This window comes from Lontra canadensis, unplaced genomic scaffold (assembly GCF_010015895.1).
Source record: "Lontra canadensis isolate GAN:19392208 unplaced genomic scaffold, GSC_riverotter_1.0 scaffold19, whole genome shotgun sequence".
Lineage (NCBI taxonomy): Eukaryota > Metazoa > Chordata > Mammalia > Carnivora > Mustelidae > Lontra > Lontra canadensis.
Genome location: NW_022631013.1, coordinates 16,592,012 through 16,615,126, shown reverse-complemented (window position 1 = coordinate 16,615,126; position 23,115 = coordinate 16,592,012). Strand labels below are relative to the sequence as shown.

Sequence of the window (23,115 nt, the reverse complement as noted above, 5' to 3'; positions counted from 1 at the left end):
ACCTTATTCAGGGGGTGTCAATTAGTAAAGAAGATAGAAAAAGGAAAAATCCTTGGGGTGCCTGGGTGGCTCAGTGGGTTAAGCCGCTGCCTTCGGCTCAGGTCATGATCTCAGAGTCCTGGGATCGAATCCCGCATCGGGCTCTCTGCTCAGCAGGGAGCCTGCTTCCCTCTCTCTCTCTCTTTCTCTCTGCCTGCCTCTCCATCTACTTGTGACCTCTCTCTGTCAAATAAATAAATAAAATCTTTAAAAAAAAAAAAAAAGGAAAAATCCATAAATCTAAAATGTCTCAGTTTGGTAATACTCCCAAACTTTCCATTTTTTAGTGTCTGCCTACACTTTAAGTAGAAATCTTGCCCCAAATTCTTATGAACACTCCCCGATTCCAGGGAATCCTATGTATTTCTGAGGCTTTGGTATGGACACCCCGAGCTCCCTTAAGTTTATGTACTAATCTGAACAAAGCAGTTGGCCTTTCTAAACTCATACTCCCTAAAGAGAAATTGTCCACCTTATATCCTCGGAGCAAGACATCCAGTATTTACACTATTTACACAAATCTTGACACAAACCTTGACATACACAAAACTTCCACTTCTTTAGTATAAGAACAATTTCCTTACTGAATATCTGACCACAGAGATTATACTAACATGATCTCTCTTAAAATCCTTTCCAGCTCTCAGGTCTAGAATTGATGGCCTGATGGTCCTTCAGAAGTGATCATGAAGCCTCTGCTTGAACATGTCTATTTAAATCACATCTTATTATGGGATATAGCTTTAATTATTTTTCCCCTCTGAAACTGTCATCCCATTTCTTCTATTCCCTAAAGTGACCTTTGAAGTGTCTTCCAACTCTGACATTTTAGGATTCTATGAAATGTGGAAGTCTGAAGTAAGGTTTCGATAGTATCGAAAGGATCACAATTTTAATTTTCATCTGTTTAAGTGTGAATTTTACTAGAGTAAGTTTTCTTTGAGTGGATCTCCACAGTACCTCCAGCATTATTTTGCATACCATGGATACTAAGTATGACAGTTTCATTAGAGTTGACATAAATTAATCATTCTTAATTCTGATAATTTAGAGTAAACTCTTGTTAAATGCTATTACCAGATGTTCCTTCTTAAACAGAAGTGATTTATATATCTGTAAAATAAAATTTCAAAACACAGATTCTACTACAGTTATTCTGCAAGCCTTCTCTTTGCAATGCACAACTCGTTCGAGAGTTTTATAATCCTGAAGCTTAAAAATTCCTTAAGAGCAAAAATTTGTAAGCAAGGGGTGAGAGATTCACCAATACTCTGGTGCAACCCAAAATCACCTGTGGGGATGATCCCAAGGAGAAGGCACTTTGGTGCAATCTCAATTTTAACAGGAGTTACATTTCCGCTTTTTGTGTCAACAAAACTTTAGCGAAAATAACCACATAATACAAAGTGCCTAGGGTTGCGAGTGATGGCTAAGAGTTTCTTTCTGGAGTAATGAAAATGTTCTAAAATTGATTGCGGTGATGAATGCATAACTCTATGTACCAAAAGCCACTGTACTGTACATTTAAATGAGTGAACTGTATAGTATGGGAATTTTACCTCAATAAAGCTGTTCAAAACAGAAAATGACAGAAAACAAACGTCCTTTAAGAGGTACTTGAAACTTACCTCCTTCTCCAGATCCAGAGCCATTATCTGAGAATAAAAACAAACAGTGAATAGAAATATTTTTGCTGGAAATTTCATCTTATGCAATGGTAAAATTTCCTATCAAAAATCAAACTGTGATGGGGTGCGTGGGTGGCTCAGTCAGTTGAGCCTCTGACTCTTGGTTTCAGCTCAGGTCACGATCTCAGGGTTGTGAGATCGAGCCCTGCATTGGGCACCATGCTCATTAGGGAGTCTGCTTGAGATTCTCCCTCTCCCCCAATCTGCCTCTCCCCGAAACCCCCACTCACACATGTTTGGGCGCTCACTCGCTCTCTTGCTCTCTAAAATAAATAAATAAATCTTTTAAAGAAATCAAACTGTAATAGGAATTCTCATGTAGCCTTTCTGTTATTTTTTTTTTAATATGGAACTAAACTGTTCCTATATACCTATTCCATGTCTTTCTCCAAATAGAAATTCCTTGGACACACGATCATCTATACCTCATACATCTGTTGTAGCCCATTTAGGAAATATGCAGGTGCCTTGCACAAGTAAAGGCCAACAAACACTATAAAGTAAATGGCTAGATAAAAGTAATTTTAATTAACTCACTTAAAAGGAAAAAAAAATTAATTTCGTTAAAGCTTGAGAGGAATAATGAATAAACTACTTTTATCAGAATGGGAGGAAAAGAGCTTTGGGTCTTGCTCCAAAAATCTTAATGAAATCTGTGGACAAAGGCCAAAAGCCAAAAGGTAAGAAAAAGCCTCAAGGCTTAAAAGGGAAGAACTTCAGAGCTGAGGTTTTCAAATTACTGCTAAAATGAGCTTCGTCTAGGAAACTTAACCAGAAGCACTCTCACCAAGGTGTAGGTGAGACACTCATCACTAATGAAATTAAAGAGCCTCCCTCAATATTACCAGCAAGAAGTCAGCCTAAAATGTAATTAATATGAAATATTTATTTTATAAATCCTTAAAAGGCCAACATATGGTGTAGAGCATGTTACAAAGAGGGTAATGCTATAGTATCATCAGCATGATATAGTAAAAAGCAGAGATGGCAAGTGATGTACTTGACACACTTTATCCAGCACTTTCGGGGAGGATGGGGGAGAAACATCCTTAAGAACCCACTTCAGTTCTTCACAGAGCTCCCCAGAATGGGAGATAATGCCCTTCATAATATCACTCCTTCCCCTTTAATCTCCTTCAGATAACGATCGAATTCCCAAAACATGGTAGAAACAGGAGGAACTAGAAAAATACATATTTTTTATAATGTCTACTGTAAAATCTTCATGGGATTTTATAAAGTCTTAAATTGTATTCAATTTTGATTGACCATAAACAATTACATCTGAGTAAATAAGGAGGAAAAGAAAGATTGGAAGAGCAGGAAAAAAACAAAAGAAAGAAGGGAACTCAATTTAAAATTGTTTTAGGACCAAACTTTTCTTAGGAAAACACTCCCTTTTTCCTTCTATTCTACATACATTGACTGGGTACATATTAAGTGCTAGGCAACACGATAAATGCTAGGAATAAACTGATAAATAAGGAAGCCCCAGTGCATGAGATACTCATGCCCAACCAGTTTTCAAACCATACCCATACCTTCCCTTTCCTTAGTGCCCTTAAAAATTCTTTAAAAAATTAAATATCGTGACTCCCCCGATAATGAGATTGAATTCTTCTTGTAGATTATATTTTCATTGCACATGTGCCTTCCACCATCCACACAACTCCACCCCTACCCAGGGACTAGGCTATACCTCCCCAGGCAGGGCATACTGCCTTCCTGCTGAGAAGCAACTGCTCTGGCAGGAGACACATGTGTCAGAGAAACGAAATGCTAGGATATATACTGAGAGATAGGCACAAAGTATGAACAAACTCTGCCAGGAGATGCCACGGAAGAAAAACTGCAAAGGGTAAAAGGGTAAAGCTCAACCTTAAAGCATAAGACAGGAGATTTCAAGTAAACAAAAGAGAACGTTGTTTCTAGCACAGGGACCAGGACTAATAAAAAGACCAAATGAGATGAACAACACTGGCCCACCGAGCAACTAACAAGACCAATATAGCAACTCACAGCTTAGCTGATTCAATCCTCATTTAACAATCCCGAGATGATATCCATTTAACAGTTTAAGTAACTGGGGCTCAGAGGGTCTAAGTGACTTATCCAAGGTCATACAGCAAGAAATAGCTGTGCAGTGCTTTTTCCAATCTACCATCCTGCTTCTAATTTGGGATTATAAAGGGTTCTGTATTCTTTTTTAGTTTCTAAACCAAGTCTGTGAAACACAAGGTACTTAGAGAAATAGACAAGAATCACAATAAACAATAGTCTATTGGCCCAAGAACACAATCATTTCACCAAGCACCTAATTATCTGGTGTAGGGAAATGAATTTGTCTTTGTCCAAAGACAGGTCTGGTTTTTGTCTCAGCTTCTGAAAGGTAATCTATATCATACCTGATTGAAGTGTCATGTTTAGGGAGGGCACTGACCACATCAGATCTTAAGGTGGGGTTGGCCACACACAACAGTCCTACGGTGAAGGCTGGTCAGGCCACAAGGACCAACCATGTAATTTAGAGTAGGGGGACTTTCAGTCATGTGGTACCAGCGGACCTGGAGTTGGAGATCAACTACTTAGACAATGGATCGTTCATGCTTATATAATGGAGCCCCAGTAAAAATTCTGAACACAGGTACGGTAACATAAAGGGAAAGTAAAAAAATACACTGTATCATATAAGAAGTGTCTATACCTTTACTGCTAATCTTTATACAGTAATTCAAATTACAATACATCACCTGCATCCCTGCCCCAAAATACAAATCCAAGTAAGAAACTTACATGCACGCCTTCCAAAAATAATCACTACCGATTCAGGAAGGAAAAGAGAAGGAAGAAATACAAAAAAACTGGAGGAAGATAGGTGACAAAGACTGGCAGACAGAAGAGAGAAGATATAAAAAGAGACAAGCTTGGAAAGAGACACATCCTGGGATGCCACTAATGGCTTTCTATGGATAGTCTCCACCCCTCCCCTGCACCAAGAAAATAAAAATCAACAAAACAGATCCCATATCATTTCTCACGCCAAATCTTGTTCTATCTAATATTTAAACCATAAGGCAAAAGATATGCAAAGTCCCCATGAAAATGGCAACAAGCATTAACAATGTACGGGATGCAACACAGTATTCGACCATCTGGGGTTAAAAAGCAACAACATGAAATGCTGACAAAAAAGAGCTCCCCAAACAATAACCCGTACAGCAGTTCTGGGAATACACCTCTGACTGGAAATTTCCTTTGAGAAACCATGGTGGAATCATTTCTAAAGTTTGCTCAGAAAAATACCACACATACCAGAGTAGCATGGGCCTCTTGCTACTACTGTTATCTCTTTCTGGTGCTTACAAGCAGCCCTTCTGAGAAAGCATTCATTTTGGTAAGTGTCCCCATTTGATCCACAGACAGGAATGTAATTTGTATGACACTGCAAAAGAAACAAAAATAAATTCTCAAAACTAGGCATGAATATTAATAGTTTATTTCATATTCATGAATGTAATACTATAGTATTTTGACTTAGTTCTACTCCAGAATAGTTTGTCCTTTTATTTGGTTTTTTTAAAAAAAGAGAATTATACCACTTTCTCACAACTTTTTTCACATTTATAATGAAAATAATTATCAACTATCCACAAAAATGAGAATGAAAATCCCATGCTACCTACTTCATCTGCTTGTTACAAAGATCAAGTGAGGTAAGAGGGAAATTCTTGGCAATGTTTGTAATAAGCTAAGAAGCACTAACTATATAACGTCATTTTATTATTATCAAAATTCATTTTTTCAATACCTGTGAAATGTGAAGTCCCAAGGTAAACACTATAGAAAACAGGAAGAAATACATGATCTCCAAGTCCACCAGCATCCATGTGACTATGGACTAGTATCATCACCGTTTTCCCCCCTGTAACATGGTAATTATAATAGCCATCCACCTAATAAAGTTGTTGTGAGGAGTAAGAGAAATCCATCTTTACATTTATATCTGGTCATAGTAAATTCCCAATAAGTATTAGCTGGTTTTGCTATGCTCTCATCATTTCTGAGTCTTAGGTAGTTGCCCAGAGTCATAGCCAAGAGTAGGAAACCTCTGATTTCCTACTCTAGGATGTGTGATGTACTTTAACCACTACACACTCAAGTTATTCAGCAGTGTCATTGTGTCACTCAGTGGTAGTGAACAGGAGGTTCACTAGTGCAGGCTATGACCCCAAAATCCAACCTAACAAGCACATACCTAGGAGTGAGCATGAGATGGAAGATGCAGACCTGCTGTTCTGTCAGTCTGTGTCTGGGGGTCTCTCTTAGGAATGTCTCATTTTGTATGGGCAAATGAAGGGATTTGGACAATTTTAACAACATGTGACTTCTAACATGGGCACTGACTTAACCCAAGATCCTGACTCTGCCTGAGGTCTGCTGCCTCCACACTGCCATGCTCACTGGGGGAAAGAACTCTCCCCTATACCTTCTATTTACCTGGAAGAACATGATCCAAAGTAATTCAGAAAGGTGCAAAGTGCATAGCTCTGGAGCCACATCCACGCAAGCATTTGTTGTGTACCTACTGTGTGTCAGGAACTGTGCTGAATATAATAAATAAGAGAGTAACAACAAGGTTGGGATGGTCGATATTATGTGCCATCCTGACTAGGCCCCAGGGTGTCCAGATTCAATATTATTTCTGGATGCTCTATGACAGTTTTCTGGATGAATTTCCATTTGAATCAATGGACTGAGTCAATGTTGGTGGGATCATCCAATACACTGAGAGCCTAAGTAGAACAAAAAAGGGGAGGAAAGGAGAATGGCTCTCCCTGCCTGATTTGGGACATGGGTATTCTCCTGGTTCTGTGGCCTTCGGATTGGGACCGGAACTATACTACCAGTTTTCCTGGACCTCCAGCTTCCAAAGAGTGGATCATGGGACTTTTCAGCCTCCATAATCAAGCAAACCAATCCCTTATAATATAAACACTCCCCCTCCATACTCCCCCATATACATATACCATATATATTTCCTATTGGTTCTATATCTCTGGAGAACCCTAATACAAAGATCTTATAAGAAGGCATGACATCTAGCAAGAACAGATACTGATAAATTCAGGAAAAAAGACATAATCCAGAGAACTCCAGGGAGAAGAACAAATTTGAAGAAAGAAAAAAGGGTAATAGTCATAGGTCCTCCTCTCTGTACATAACTCAAGTGTTTTGTTCTGGGTTTTCTGGGGGGGGGGCGGTTTGCAGATTTATTTATTTGAGAGAAAGCGAGGGAGAGCACAAGTGGGAGGGGCAGAAGGAAAGGGAGAGAGTCTTAAGCAACTCCACACTTAGCACGGACCAAAACATGGGGCTCAATCTCATGACCCTGAGATAATGACCTCAGCCAAAACCAAGAGTCAGATGCTAAGCTGGCTGTGCTACCCCCATAACCCACGTTTTAAAGGAAAAATGCAATTTTGATCATTTTTCTCGGTACAAAATAAAAGTTGCTTTGTTTATGTGATAGCTCTTATTAGCAGACTGAAAAAAACAATTTTAGACTTTATTTAAAATCCTGTTATTATCTTTTAAAATGTGTTTAAATTATATACCAGAAAGCTCATATTAACACTAAAAGCATGCTGAATCACAAGCAAGTTTTTTAAATGGAATTGAAAGATACTGCTAAAGCACCCAGCAGAGAAGTGTTTAATGGACATACGAGGTAATTTTTCTTCAGCTGGCAATAACCTAACTCTAACTTGAACAGATTTATAAATTATAAGGAGGCAGAGTAGTCAAAGGAAGGTTCATTCAGCAGCAGGATCAAATCAGGCTGTAAGCCCTTAGGCAGTTTGCTCCTACAGGGCAAGCAACTTGTCTTCAAACATCTTTATATCCTCAGCGTCTAGCACTGAGCACAAAGCAAGCACTGGATAAATGTCTAGTGATCTCAACTCCTAACTTTTATTTCTCTTTCCTGCTTTGCCACCAGGTAAGAATGCTAGGGATTCAGACAGATCATGAGAGGATTTTCTAGCTGTCCAAATACATTTAAAAAGGTCCAAAAGGCTACTTTTTATAATCTTAGAGTTGCAGGGAAAGACTTTCAGCTAATGAAAAGCAGAATCCTAAAAACAAAAATAGAAAAATACGATATGAAAATTCAAAATGTCTTTATATCAAAAATTATTAAAGGGGCGCCTGGGTGGCTCAGTGGGTTAAGCTGCTACCTTCGGCTCGGGTCATGATCTCAGGGTCCTGGGATCGAGCCCCGCATCGGGCTCTCTGCTCAGCAAGGAGCCTGCTTCCTCCTCTCTCTCTGCCTGCCTCTCTGCCTGCTTTGTGATCTCTCCCTGTCAAATAAATAAATAAAATCTTTAAAAAAAAATTATTAAAAATGAAAATGACACTAACTTCTTTAACATTTTTGTAATCTGTATAAACTAAAAAGGAACCTAAGACAAATATTTTGAGTGATTTAGTACTGAAAAGAGAAATGAAAACACCTACAATTGACTCTTAAACATGGGGATTTGGCTCCAAAAATTCATGCATAACCTGACTCTCCCAAATCTTAATACCTACTGTTGACAAGAAGCCTTACCAATAACATAGTCAATTAACACATATTTGGTTTGTTACATGTATTATATGTTGTATTTTTACAATAAAATAGGCTAGAGAAAAGAAAATGGTATTTTTTTTTAAGATTATTTATTTATTTGACAGACAGAAATCACAAGTAGGCAGAGAGGCGGGCAGAGAGAGAGAAGGAAGCAGGCTCCCTGCTGAGCAGAGAGCCCAATGCAGGGCTCGATCTCAGGACCCTGGGATCATGACCTGAGCCGAAGGCAGAGGCTTTAACCCACTGAGCCACCCAGGTGCCCCAGAGAAAAGAAAATGGTATTAAGAAAATCATCTAAGGGACACCCATGCAGCTCAGTTGGTTAAGCAGCTGCCTTCGGCTTGGGTCATGAGCCCAGGGTCCTGGGATGGATGGAGTCCTGCATCGGGCTCCTTGCTTAGCAGGGAGCCTGCTTCTCTCTCTGCCTCTGCCTGCCACTCTGCCTGCTTGTGCTCTCTCTCTCTGACAAATGAATGAATAAAATCTTTAAATAGATAGATATATAGATAGATGGATAGAAAGAAAGAAAGAATAAAGAGGTTGCCTGGATGGCTCAGTTAAGCATCTGCCTTTGGTATAGGTCATGGTCCCAGGGTCCTGAGATCGAGTTCTACATCGTGCTCCCTGCTCAGCAGGGAACCTGCTTCTCCCTCTACCCCTCCCCTTGCTTGTGCTTTCTCTCTCTCTCTCAAATGAATAAATAAAAACCTTAAAAAAAAAAAAGAAAATCATATAAAAGAGAAAATATATTTACAGTACTGTACTATAATAAACCCATGTATAAGTAGACCCACACAGTTCAAGCCTGTGGGGTTCAAGATCAACTACATACACTTGTATAACACATAATATTTCTAGAAGGTAATACAAAGTAACACATGTTGCCTTTGAGAAGAGCAATTAGTAATCTGGAGTGAAAGGAAGACATTTTTTCTTTTCTTTTTTTTTAAAGATTTTATTTATTTATTTGACAGAGAGAGAGAGAGACAGAGATCACAAGCAGGCAGAGAGGCAGGCAGAGGCAGAGAGAGAAGCAGGCTCCCCACTGAGCAAGGAGCCCAATGCGGGGCTCGATCCCAGGACCCTGAGATCATGACCTGAGCTGAAGGCAGAGGCTTAACCCACTGAGCCACCCAGGCTCCCCCATTTTTTCAATATATTATAGATCTTCTTATATAATGTTCAAGTTGTTTAATATGGGCATAGTATTCTTTTAAAAAACGTAACAACAGTACCTACATCACAGGTTCTCATAAGAGTTTATGAGTTATAGAGGAATATATATATATGTATATATGTGTGTATATATTTAGAACCATTAATGGATATAATGCTCAGCATAAGCAATATATAAATATTCAAATAGTACACTCTTATATAGTATCCACACATTCATACTCACATACATACATATGTCTACAAATCATACAAGGGAAAAAGAAAATACTCCAAAAAATGGGCAAAGATTATGAAATATTGATTCACAAAAAAAATGGCCAATATATGGCACATTTTCAATTTCTCTAATAATCAAATGAAAAATTTTTTAAAGATTTTATTTATTTGACAGACAGACATCACAAGTAGGCAGAGAGGCAGGAGGGGGTGGGGGTGGGGGGAAGCAGGCTCCCTGCTGAGCAGAGAGCCCGATATGAGGCTTGATCCCAGGACCCTGGGATCATGACCTGAGCCAAAGGCAGAGGTCTTAACCCACTGAGCCACCCAGGCATCCCAAAAAATGAAAATTTTTTTTTAAAAATTTTTTCCTTACAGATTCACAAAATTTAAAGGGATTAACAAAAATCCACTATCAGGAGGCCAAGGGAAAACAAGCACATCAGATATACTGATTGCTATTGGTGAGAATGTTATCTACCCATGAGCATCCCACTGCTCAACAATTCCACATCAAAGAATTTAACCTAGAGAAATATAAGACTGTTGGAAGAGGGAACAGCTTCAGTCTTCCCAATACAGAGGTTGACTAAAACACCAATAAGAAACCCATAATCTTTCTGGCTTAAAAACCAAAGGACAGAGTTCAAGGCAACCTCAGAGCCACTAAAAAGAGAGAAAACCCCAGAAAGGAGAGAGTCAGAAGGGACTCTGAGATTCTGTATATAAATTCCTATCAAATTTCTGGCTGACTCCCAAACCACTCATGGGATATATTCCAAGTAGCCCAGCTAAGGTTAAAAGTAATGAATTAATATTTGTGTTGCTTCCCACAACAGGGATACAGCATTCTGTAGTTTGAGCTCAGCCAACTTAACGGTTTCAAAAATAACAATACTCTTCAGAGGAACATGACAGAATTCAAACACTAAAACATATCACTGACATGTTAGTATAAATTCAAAATTACTCTAATACAAGGAAAAAGGAAAACACAATCCATTCTTAAATGAAAAATCAACAGAGATGATCCCTGAGATGTTTCAGATGAAAGTAGCAAAGATTTTAAAGCAGCAATAGTATCTATACTCAAGGAAACTATGCTTGTAATAAACAAAAAGACAGGAAATCTCAGTCAAGAAATCAAAACTAGAGGGGTGCCTGGGTGGCACAGTCAGCTGAGCATCTGACTCTTGGTTTCAGCTCAGGTCATGATCTTAGCGTCATAAGTTTGAGTCCTGCATCAGGCTCCACGCTCAGTGCAGAGTCTGCTTGAGATTCTCTCTCCCTCTCTCTCTGGCCCTCCCACCAACCATTGTTTTCTCTCTAAAATAAATTTTAAAATCTTACCAAAAAATCAAAACTATAAAGTCTAGGGGTGCCTGGGTGGCTCAGTGGGTTAAAGCCTCTGCCTTCGGCTCCGGTCATGATCTCAGGGTCCTGGGATCGAGCCCTACCTCCGGCTCTCTGCTCAGCAGGGAGCCTGCTTCCCTTCCTCTTTCTCTGCCTGCCTTTCTGCCTACTTGTGATCTCTGTCAAATAAATAAATAAAATCTTTAAAAAAAAAAACTATAAAATCTAGAAATAAAATATCTGAGAGGTGCCTGGGTGACTCAGTTAAGCAACCAAGCTCTTGATTTCAGCTCAAGTCATGATCTCAGGGTTATGGGATCAAGCCCCACATCTGGGCTCTGCACTGGGTGTGGAGCCTGCTTAAGATTCTCTCTCTCTCTCTCTTCCCTTTCTCTGCGCCCCCAGCCCCTCCCCCCACCAAAAAAAAATCTAAAAATAAAAACTCACTGGATAGACTGAATGGAGAGGACAAAAGAAGGGATTAGGGAACCTGAAGATAGATCATAAAAAATTAATGTGAAGAACAGAAACAAGAAAACTCCATGAGGGCTGAGTTACATTATGTACACCAATAACTTCTTTTAAGGAAAGAAGCCCGCTTTAGCTGTTATCCCTTTTATGAGGATCTGGGGTGCAGGCAGGGAAGCCAGACACAACACAGCCAGAACATTCACTGCATGAGTAACCATGCAGGGGTGGGCACAAGGCAGCTGAAGCCATGTCAAAGGTGACTACTGTCAGTAACAGTGGATTATAAAGTCTCTTTTGACTATGAAGAGCTTGTCCAGATAGACAATAGTGTAAGCCCCTACTCTTCCTCTGATAGTTTATAGTTTTCAAAGAGATTTCATATACAAGCTCTCTGATTCTGATTCTCATTACAGTATCATAAAAAAGGAGAGAAAACGTGCCTTCTCTTTTTCAGATGGATCATACACGAACTTCCTGACGTTACAGGGTTACTAGAAATACTGACTGTCCTATGCTTTTGTCCCTAATCTCTGTACCATTTCCTTCTCTTAAAATCCAAAATGGTGGGTACAATTAGAATAAGATCACGAGTGGGAAAAATTTCAGTTTGTTTCGTCTCAAATTCTGAATCAGGCACCAGATCCTGAACAATATTCTGAAGCCAGATAATTTAATCACAGCAAATAAAAAAAGAAAAATTGAATTTAACACATTTCACATCCTTTCTCTTTAGTTTTTTGTTTTGTTTTAAGAAACACAATTACAACTTAAAAGAGCATCTGAAAAGCGAAGATGTTAGTTTGAGGTTTCCCTGTCTAGTTTATCTCTAACCCTGGCCTATCCTGAGGCACCAAGTCAGCCATGTTCTTTGGCCTAAAAAAATGAGACACTAGCAAATAAAAATGGAAGGGAAGATCATAACTCATAAAGAAATTGAATCACCATGTTGTATACCTGAAACTAATGTAACATTGTAGGTCAACTATACTTTAAAAAAAAAAAATTTAGGGGTGCCTAGGTTGCTCAGTCAGCTAAGTATCTGCCTTTGGCTCAGGTCATGATCCCAGGATGCTGGGATCAAGCTCCCCATCGGGTTCCATGCTCACCGGGAGGCATGCTTCTCCTTCTCCCTCTGCTGCTCCCCCTGCCTATGAGCTCACTCTCTCTCTCTCAAATAAATTAAATTAACGTAAAAAAAAGAATAAAAAATTTAGGGGCACCTGAGTGGCTCAGTGGGTTAAGCCTCTGCCTTCAACTCAGGTCATGATCTCTGGGTCCTGGGATCAAGCCCCGCATCAGGCTCCCTGCTCAGTGGGGAGCCTGCTTCCCCCTCCCCCTCTGCCTGCCTCTCTGCCTACTTGTGATTCGTGTCTGTCAAATAAATAAATAAAATCTTAAAAAAAAAAAAAGAATAAAAAATGTAAAAAATAAATTTAATGGATGAGGAAAAAACTACAAAAGAAGGAAAGGGGAAAAAAGCCAATGGGGCAGTGGGGGGCTGTTGGGCAGAAGGAGAGAATCTCAAGCAGACTCCCTGCTGAGCATGCATGGAGCCCAACATGGGGCTCTCAATCCCATGATCCTGAGATCATGATTCAATATAGTCTATAAGGAGTCTTTAAGGATTTCTGAACTGAAATCAAGAGTCAGACGTTCAATCAACTGAGCCACCCAGGTGCCCCCGCCAAACATCAATATTTTAAATAAGAGATTCATTTCCTTTTAGTAACAATTAGAACTTACATTTGAATAGAACTTTAATATTTTTTCAAATCATCTTCTCACCTATTATTGCCAATCTGTCCTCTTAACTCAAGAAAAGAAGCATGGAAGGTAGAAATAATAGTACTTCATCTGACAAAAGAAAAATCAATGGGCTGTGAACCCAACTTCTTTCAGGGTTCAAGGTTTTTTAAGCTTTTTAATTTGAAGAATGCAGAACAATAAAATATTAAAAATGTAAAAATTTTTCAAAGTAGATTTGGTTTCCTCACCTGAAATTGACATGCACATTTCAAACTGTCTCCATCTTCTTTACACACTCCTCCATATTTACATGACGACTCATCACAAACTCTTACATCAGACTCCCTCACATTTAATTCTGAAAAAGAAGGGAAAAAAATGTTTTATGTCATCTTGTACTCAAATGCACATATATAAAAGGGGGAAAAAACCTTAAAATGTGTTCATCACCTCATTCACAAGTATAATAATAAGACCTAACATACAAAAATCAAGTCCCATAGGACACAAAATGTTCAGAATTCCCCAAGGAGAATCTTGCAGAGAATAGTATGCCTAATAATAACTCAAACCAAAATAAAACTCAAAATTTCAAGATTTCACAGAATTCCCAAAGGTAAATCTACAGAATTTTTCTATTTGGCCTGCCAAGAGCTTAAGACAGCTTTCCTACTATTGTCTTATTATCTTAGATTATCTTTTTTCTTCTTTATAGATTTTTTAAAAAATAATCTCTATATCCAATATGCTGCTTGAACACATGACCCTCAAATCAAGAGTTGCGTGCTCCACTGGCTGAGCCAGCCAGGCAAGCCCTTAGATTAAATCTATTTTTCTACTTTTAAATCTATTTTCTACTTTTAAATCTATTTTCTACTTTCTACTTTTAAGGAGAACAAATAAGAATAATTAAAAGAAATCTTAATCCTTTTGATACCCAAATAAATTTCAGATGATCATAACTCACTCTAGACAAGATTATTTTAATTACAAAAAAATTATAAAGTAAACTTGCATTTCATATAATAGATATATATGGAGCATCTGCGTGCACAGAATTAAAAATAGTACTCTTAAAATTTTTAAATGACTCATTTAATTCTACTCTCACAGGAAGCAGAGCCAATCAACAATACTAGCATCCTGTGGTCATTTCATTCCTGCACCAAGACCACTGGTCTTGCTCTGGAACTACCAAATTAAGCTTTCTAGAATCACACTGAATTGAGTGAAAACCACTATAAGGCAATTTTTATATCCACCCTATCTGGAATGAGAGAGATAACAACAAACAATAAAATGACAGCAACAATAGCAAAGAAGAAACAAATGATTGTTTAAAAAAAACCTAGCCCATTGTAGAGGTGAACAAATGTGTGGGAACAGGAAGGCCTGAGTTAGCTTCTGACCGTGTCGCTCAGTAGCTGAGGGACTCCAGGGAGGGCACAAACTTTCCTACAGCCCAGGATCATGATGAGGTCTTGGCAAACAGATCTCAGGGAACATTTCTCCAGCAATCCCGCATCCCTGATTGTTTTCTAGTTCTAGATTTCAAAGCAGGACCCACTGGACTGAGTCAAGAAGGTTCTGTATCTAGTGACTAGTAACATTTCTTTGCCTCTCTGCCCGCATTTGTTCTCACTGCTCTACCATGGTATCTTGGGTCTCCTACTCCTCCTAGCTGACCCTCTGAGGGACTGGCAGTCAAGTACCTAAATACCCAGGGAGTTGAGTCAACAGTAATTATCTGGGGGCACCTGGGTGGCTCAGTGGGTTAAGCCTCTGCCTTCAACTCAGGTCATGCATAGTCTCAGGGTCCTGGGATTGAGTCCCGCATCGGGCTCTCTGCTCAGCAGAGAGCCTGCTTCCTCCTCTCTCTCTCTCTGCCTGCCTCTCTGCCTACTTGGGATCTCTGTCAAATAAATAAATAAAATCTTTAAAAAAAAAAAAAAAGGTAATTATCTGAATAACCACTCTCAACCAAGCACTGCACTGGGTGAAGGATACATCTATGTAACTATAGTTTACAAAATTTTTCTTTTCATTAAATGAAACTCAAGTGTTTGGGGGAAAAAAAAAAAGACAAGAGCTGAAAGGCAACATGAAACTATTAGAGTTATTTTGTTGTTCTCATTGTTTCACAAACTATTTCAGGCAGATACTCATTTTTTTTATTCCTTTCACCTTGGCCATTTGGCTAGGGAGGCTCTATGCTCTTGGTTTCCCCTATCTCCCAATTTCTGCCCAGGCATCCTTCTCCCCCTTGATGCCTTGCATTAGCACTTAAGGCTCAATCCCAAGCATGGAGTTTGCTTTTTTCCTTCTATCTACCTACAGTCCTACTAGGAACTTACACAAGGTCCAGTTCCAATTACTGTCTAATGTATGTACATCTTGAAACTCAAGGAAGATTAACTAAGTATTAATAAAGAACTGCTCGGGAGAAGAGAATAAGAGTGCATAATATCTTTGTTCAACCATAGGCATAGCCAATTTTAGGGGTTGAAATAAAAACAAATGTACAATTCAAGAAATAAAATTTAGTGCATTTCTCCTCCTTTGTAGCCTTAAAGTTCACACTGGGTTCCAACAGAATCAGACATATAAAACAAGAAAAAGTAAAGTTTTTATTCTACTTCTGGGCCAAGATCATGCTCTGAGCTGCTCTGACTTGTGACTTGGGCTTGAGATTCTTTGAGGTATGTTTTACCTATTGTATTTTTAAAGTACAATGGGATTGCAGTTTAGAACCGAAATCATCCCTGCCACTAAGATTCACCTATCTCCGGAGACTGAGGGTTTTTCAAAGCATCTGTTTGCATGAGGTAACACTAAGAAACATTTTGGGACAATAATCACGCTTACTAAAGAGAGACAGAGAAGCTTGGCACAATAACCAAAGCTTTAACAGGAGGAATGGTCACATGCACAGGTTGGTTGGTGTCTATCACCTGGACTGCTCCCCCAGCCCAGACCCAAGAGCTCATCATAGCAGCAGAGCTACAGTGAGAAACTAAATAACAGCTTTCACTGAAAGCTTTGAAGCAACAAGATTAAAGAGCTCTGCTTTGATGTCCACACAACAAGTTATAATAGTGGGGGAGAAAAGAGGCTGGGATACCTCAACAGCCCCAGCTCAGCATTATACCCGGCAGGACAGCTCAAGGCCAAGGAGATAATCAGGCACAGAGATACCCCTCTGTTATCTAGGGACAGCAAACATGGCAGAAGAAAAAGACGTGCTATGTGGCAGTGGCCAGAATACATTAGTGAGCCCACATGAAACACCCTTTGGTGACTCCAAGAATAAACAATTTGGGGGGCAATTTGGGGGAGCTAGCAGTTCTACATTAATAGGTAAGAGTAAAAGTCATGAAATTCTGATTACACTGGTTATTAGTCATGACTTATTTTATGCCTATCCAGTTATTAAATTCACACTATTTTCATGTGTATTAATGTGTTAAATGTGATTATTTAGTTGATCAGGAAACAAGTATCTACTATATATCTAATACTATGCTAAGAAATTGGGACACGCGGAAAAATAAATAACAGAGAGCCTATGATCTTGCTAACATATGGAACAATTAGTGATGAATTCAAGATAGTCTATAAGGAGAAAATGCTGTTGTACATGCTATGATTGCTCTAGGAATTTCAAGAAGTAGGAGATAAAAATGGATTTGAAGCAGACGATGCAGTGTCAATGATGGCAAGACTCGCTTTGACTTTGAAAAATTAATAAAACTTTTTGGCTGATTATAAAACTGATATAGGATTAAAAAAACAAACATAGGATCACTATACAGAATTTAGAAACAACATTTAAAAGTAAAGAGCGTTTTAAGGGGGCACCTGGGTGGCTCAGTGGGTTAAAGCCTCTGCCTTCAGCTCAGGTCATGATCTCAGGGGCCTGGGATCGAGCCCCACATGGGGCTCTCTGCTCAGCAGGGAGCCTGCTTCCTCCTCTCTCTCTGCCTACTTGTGATCTCTGTCAAATAAATAAAATCTTTAAAAAAAAAAAAAAAGAATGTTTTAGGGGCACCTGGGTGGCTCAGTCGGTTAAGCACCTGCCTTAAGTAAACATCATGATCTTGGGGTCCTACGATCAAGCCCCACGTGGGGCTCCCTGCTCAGTGGGGAGTCTACTTCTCCCCCTCCCTCTGCCCCTTCCCCAGCTCACACACAGGCACACATGCACTTTCTCTCTCTCTCAAATAAAATCTTAAAAAAAAAAATAAATAAAAACAATGTTTTCATTGCCCATAACATGTAATACTGAAAGAGAATGTTCTTATCTAGAAAAATAAGTTCAGTGAAAGTAAAGAAACAGTAAATAAACAGTACACATAAATAATAATATTGGTGGCTCCCTAACCATGCCCCTTATGAAAACGGGTGTCCTGAAGTGTACCTTCATTAAAATCAAATAAGAGGGGCGCCTGGGTGGCTCAGTGGGTTAAACCTCTGCTTTCGGCTCAGGTCATGGTCTCAGGGTCCTGGGATCGAGCCTCACATCAGGCTCTCTGCTCTGCGGGGAGCCTGCTTCCTCCTCTCTCTCTGCCTACTTGTAATTTCTGTCTGTCAAATAAATAAATAAAATCTTTAAAAAAAAAAAAATCAAATAAGAATTTCATTTTCTCATTTGCAAGGGGGAAAAAAAGTCAATGTCAAGAGTTTTCTCATTTTAAAAGTTTTTTCACATACTTCTTAAACCTTCAATATTTGAGATTACTTCCTTGCTAGCTATCAACAAAACTAATGTTCCACAAATAAATAATATTAATAGGAAAATTCCAAGCGTTTTATGAGAACAAAAGATCATGAATGTCACAAGCTCATGAATGTACATTTTAAATTGTTTTGTTACTGTGGCAGTCACAACTAATTGTCTACCTTGGATCTATTCTTACTTCGTAAGAGAACCCCAGTTTTGTTCAGAGAAGCGAGATGCTCAGCTAAATTATCTGTATTTCCCAGACCCCCTTGCGATGTAACACAGTTTATACATAATCACTATCCCTTACTCCTTCATTCTTCCACTCTGTCCTTCCTGGAGAGTAAAACCCTTGCCTAAGGTTGTAGTGGCCATCTTATACACACAAAGATGACAGCAACAAGCTACAGATGGTAGACCAGAAGGACAAGAGCAAGAGTGTGGAAAGAGAACTATAGCATCATCACACCTACCCTGGATTTCATGCATTCAGACTCACTGTTATAGCAAACAAACACAGAAGTAAATAAAGCCTTTATAATTTAATCCACTATTGGTCAGGTCACTGATACATATAATAAAACATAAACCTGACATATTGATTGCACAAAAATTTAATTAAGATAAATATTTCTGAGCATAAGTCTTAAATAATTTGGTGCTACATCTCTGTCCACGTGATACATTTATTAAGAGCATCGTGACCTCCTGGTATTCTTAGTTCTCTCACAAATTTGAAAACCAACGCCTTAGCTCAAACTCAGTACAGAAGGAATTCTATTTTGGGACCATCTTCTGAATGTTATTTCTTTTCAAGTATTCAATATAGTACCAGGCATCAAGAGGGCACTCTATTACCTGTCAATGATGATGATGATTACACAGCTGCCTTCCTGAACCCAAAATGGAAACTCAGCAAAACAGATGAGCCATTACTAAGGCCCTCAAAAATCAACTCTCCAAATAGAAATAATTTACACAAAGAAGTACTCAGAACAGTGGCTCACAACAAAAATATTTTGCTCTGGTTGCAAATGCGCCCATCACACAATTTTCTAAATGTAAAACTTGTCTCCATGTTCATTAAATCTCAAAGCTGGGAAACAATATGCACCCGTGGAAGGAACCCTACTGACTGAACCTGAGATGCCCCAATCCCCAACTTTCAGCAACACTAACTAGGTTCGGGCTACAGTTCAAAATGAAACTCAGAGACTTTTCTACCACCCCTCCATTAAACAGAAAGTAGTCTGGGGAATCTTATGAGATAGCTAACACCAATGGAGAGCCAAAAGTGAAAAAACTTTGCATGATGTTACAACAGAATTCAGGACTTCTCAACCTCAACACTACTGACATCTTGAGTTAGTTCTTTGATGCATAGGGCTATCCTGTTCACTGGAGGATGTTTAGCAACATCTCTGGCCTCTATCCACTAGATGTCAGCAGGACCATCCCCCATGTCCACTGGGAAGTAAATCACCCTCTGCTGAGAACCACTGTCAAAGAAGACCAAAGGGGCGCCTGGGTTAGGGTTAAGCATCTACCTTCAGCTCAGGTCATGATCCCAGGGTCCTGGGATGGAGCCCCACATGAGGCTTCCTGCTCAGCAGGAAGCCTGCCTCTCTCTCTCCCACTCCCCGCTTGTGTTCCCTCTCTTGCTGTGTGTCTCTGTCAAATAAATAAATAAAATCTTTAAAAACAAACAACAAAGATTGATTAACAAAGCCTTGATTAAAGGTTTTAGTTTACATTTCATTCTCTAACATAATCACTATAAAGAAAATGAGTCACACATCAGTCTCCAAGATCTCGGCACATGACCACAGCTAGTTTTCATTTCAATAGAGGGATCTCAATATATTGCAATCAAATTTATGTCAAGTCCTAGCTCAGAGTGAGTGTCCCTCCTTTAATAATACTTCAACCTGTAGCGAGCCTGGCTTCCTCCCATTTCCTATAAAAATTCTGCCAAAGGTCAACAGAAGCTCCTATTTTAAAGGTTTCATGACTTTTTTCTTAGCCTTCCAACTCTTTTATGGGTCTTTCCCCAGGAGCTGATTACTCCTGGCCTCCCCTTCCAACCTAATAATCTTGATGATTTGCCCAACTCTCTGACCACTTCTCATTTAGTCACTCCTTCTCCCTTCTCTTACTGCTCAGTCCATGTCCACAGCACTCAGAGAACTTCGCTCCAGCTTAACCAGCTCTCCAGGGAAACCAAAGTATGCTCTTCTCTGTAAAACATACCAACCAATGCCCAAAGCACAGTCAATCTCCAAGGCTACTAGGCCACTCTCTACAGCACTCTTCAGGATTTTAGCTCCAACCAGGGTAGCTGCTCTTGTGCTTCAACCAGTCCATGTATTTGTTATTGGAATTACATGGTTTCAACATTTCACAGAATGAAAATAAACTGTTATGAAAACAAAACTGAATGCTACAGCAAGACTTAAGGTGATGCACTTTGAAAAAGATGCTACTGTATTACATACAGGCAAGAGAAAAATCTAGAATTCTGCACCCACCCGTCTTTACATTCCCTTTTAAAGAGATTAAAACTGGTATTTGTAACCAATGTATGCTTGTTTTCTCTCAAAGAAAAATTCTGGGCTCTCTTTCAAAATGGTGTTTAAATAGGGGTGACTGGGTGGTTTAGTCAGTTAAGTGTTCAACACTTGATTATGGCTCAGGTCATGATCTTAGGGTTGTGGGATCGAGCTCCTTGCTGGGGCTTACAGCCTGTTTAAGATTCTCTCTCTCTCCCCCCCCCCCCCCCCACCCCTGCTCTCTCCCTAAAAATAAAAAAAAAAAAAAATTTAAACCAAAATAGTATTCAATAAATCTATATATTTATGTTTTTGAGTTCAAATAAAATGCTACATGCATTTGTATTTTTGTGACTCCCCACTTTAAATAACTTTCTTGATTAAGCAACTAACTACAAGAATCTTAAGGCACCAAGACAAGAGAGCTCCAATGCATAAAAACGTTCTGCCCTCAGCCATCCCACTGTGTCCTCTTGTCTTGCTTCATCTCTCTCAGCATTCTCATCCACTTACATCACTTCAAGTCTTTAAACCTGCTTTTCCCCAACCTTATTAAACCCATCTCATCTGCCATTTCCAGTCCTCAGAGCACTGCAGGGGGAAAGTCCTACAATGAATGCGAAGTACTTATCAACATACGTGAATCTATAGTTCATCTTTAGTTGATTTCTTATTGACTACCCATAGGACATGTTCCAACTCTTTACCTTGTTCTTAGTTCTTACAATAACCTCATTTCAAGGGGTTTATACACATGCCTAGATGTTAACAATATTTGGGAAAACCTTCCTTTTTTTTAGAAAAATACACCAATCCAAACTGACAGGACCCCAGTCTCTACACTAGAAAACAGTAGAAATATTTGAAATATTTAAATATTTAAAATATCCCACACTGGGGCGCCTGGGTGGCTCAGTCATTAAGCCTTTGGCCCAGGTCATGATCCCAAGGTCCTGGGACTGAGTCCAGCATGAGGCTCCCTGCTCAGCGGGAAGCCTGCTTCTCCTACTCCCCCCTGCTTGTGTTCCCTTTCTCACTGTGTCTCTGTCAAATAAATAAGTAAAACCTTTAAGAAATAATAAAAATAAATAAATATATAAAATAAAATATCCCATACCAGAAAATGGTGTGGTACAGCCATGGAATACTGTAGAGCTATTTAAAAAGTTGTATATAATATGGGGCAATATGGAAATAGGCTTATAAATGTCAAATGAAAAAGCAGAAAACAAAACTATACACATGTACTAAGATTATGTATAAAAAAAGCATACAGGAAAATCCAGCCAGAAAATAAACTAAAATGGTAAAGTTACTGTGTTTACACCAATTGAGCAATGGATGATTCTCTCCTCTTTTCAAGTTTCTATATTGGTTATAATTAATGGGGGCTGGGAGGGAATGTGATTTCAAACACAATCCCAGAAACAGTTTGCTATATAATGGACTAAGCCCTCATTTGAGGGTCAACAAGGGCCAGGTTCACATGCCACTTCTTCACCTTTTAGAATAACACCTTCTGGGGCACCTGGGTGGCTCAGTGGGTTAAAGCCTCTGCCTTTGTCTCAGGTCATGATCTCAGGGTCTTGGGATCAAGCCCCACATTGGGCTCTCTCCTCAGCAGGAAGCCTACTTCTCCCTCCATCTCTCTCTGCCTGCCTCTCTGCCTACTTGTGATCTCTGTCTGTCAAATAAATAAATAAAATCTTAAAAAAAAAAAATAACACCTTCCCTTCCCAAGATATTGTAATGATTAGATGTGTTCTAAAAAGCAACAGTACCCAGACTAAGTAGGTACACAATAAAAATGTATTTTCTTTCTTTCTCCAGACCAATCTAAGGGACACATTTAATGACACAAATCACTGAAAATACATTTCAGGGTAAAAATCAAACAGTAGATTTAGTTAATGTTGACATGAGTCTAAGCAATGAGAGGAATTAGAAATTAAATTCTTCTCAACTCGTTTATTAACCATATTATATTAGTTATCCTCTACCATAAAGATATGAGAGGGAAAATTAACTGTACTCAGTATTTCATAATACAAAACCAAAAGTAGTTTACATTATTAATATTAAAAAGCATTAATGGCAGAGATGACTAAAACTCTCTAAGCTATATTTAACAAAAGAAATTTCACATATGCCACACAATTATCTGACTCTGATATTTGTCATCCCATGCTACACACTACTGCCAAGCTACCCTTTGTTAAGTACCACTTCGAAGGTGTCAGTCCTCCACCCAACACCTACAATCATTCCCAGCTGCCTCCATTCTAAATGCCTCTGCTTCAGGCAAGGAGATGGGGAGGATGGTCTAGTGCAGGATGAGAAAGAAGACAAGACCCGGATCCCGAGAGAGGGGGAATAAAGATCCTCCGGGTCTTCTCAGTCCTATCTAGTCCTATTCACAGGTTCCAAACTGCAATTCTCTCTCCTACTCCTTTTTCTCACTAGCTTGGCAAACCTGTGTTTTCCCTCTTACAAATCTATAAACAGTTATATTGCAGTTATTAA

At 39.1% G+C, this 23,115-nt stretch overlaps 1 protein-coding gene across 2 annotated transcripts in view; it reads right to left on the bottom strand.

The window, feature by feature from the left end:
- Positions 1-23,115, bottom strand: part of TMEFF1 (transmembrane protein with EGF like and two follistatin like domains 1) — an 82,044-nt gene that overhangs the window by 42,539 nt on the left and 16,390 nt on the right. For both annotated transcript variants that reach the window (XM_032860718.1, XM_032860719.1), the window contains exons 2-4: positions 13,572-13,681; positions 5,040-5,169; positions 1,668-1,694 (exon numbers count right to left, since the gene is read on the bottom strand). In XM_032860718.1, the coding sequence (XP_032716609.1) occupies positions 1,668-1,694; positions 5,040-5,169; positions 13,572-13,681 (267 nt within the window). The remainder of the gene's footprint in view (positions 1-1,667; positions 1,695-5,039; positions 5,170-13,571; positions 13,682-23,115) is intronic.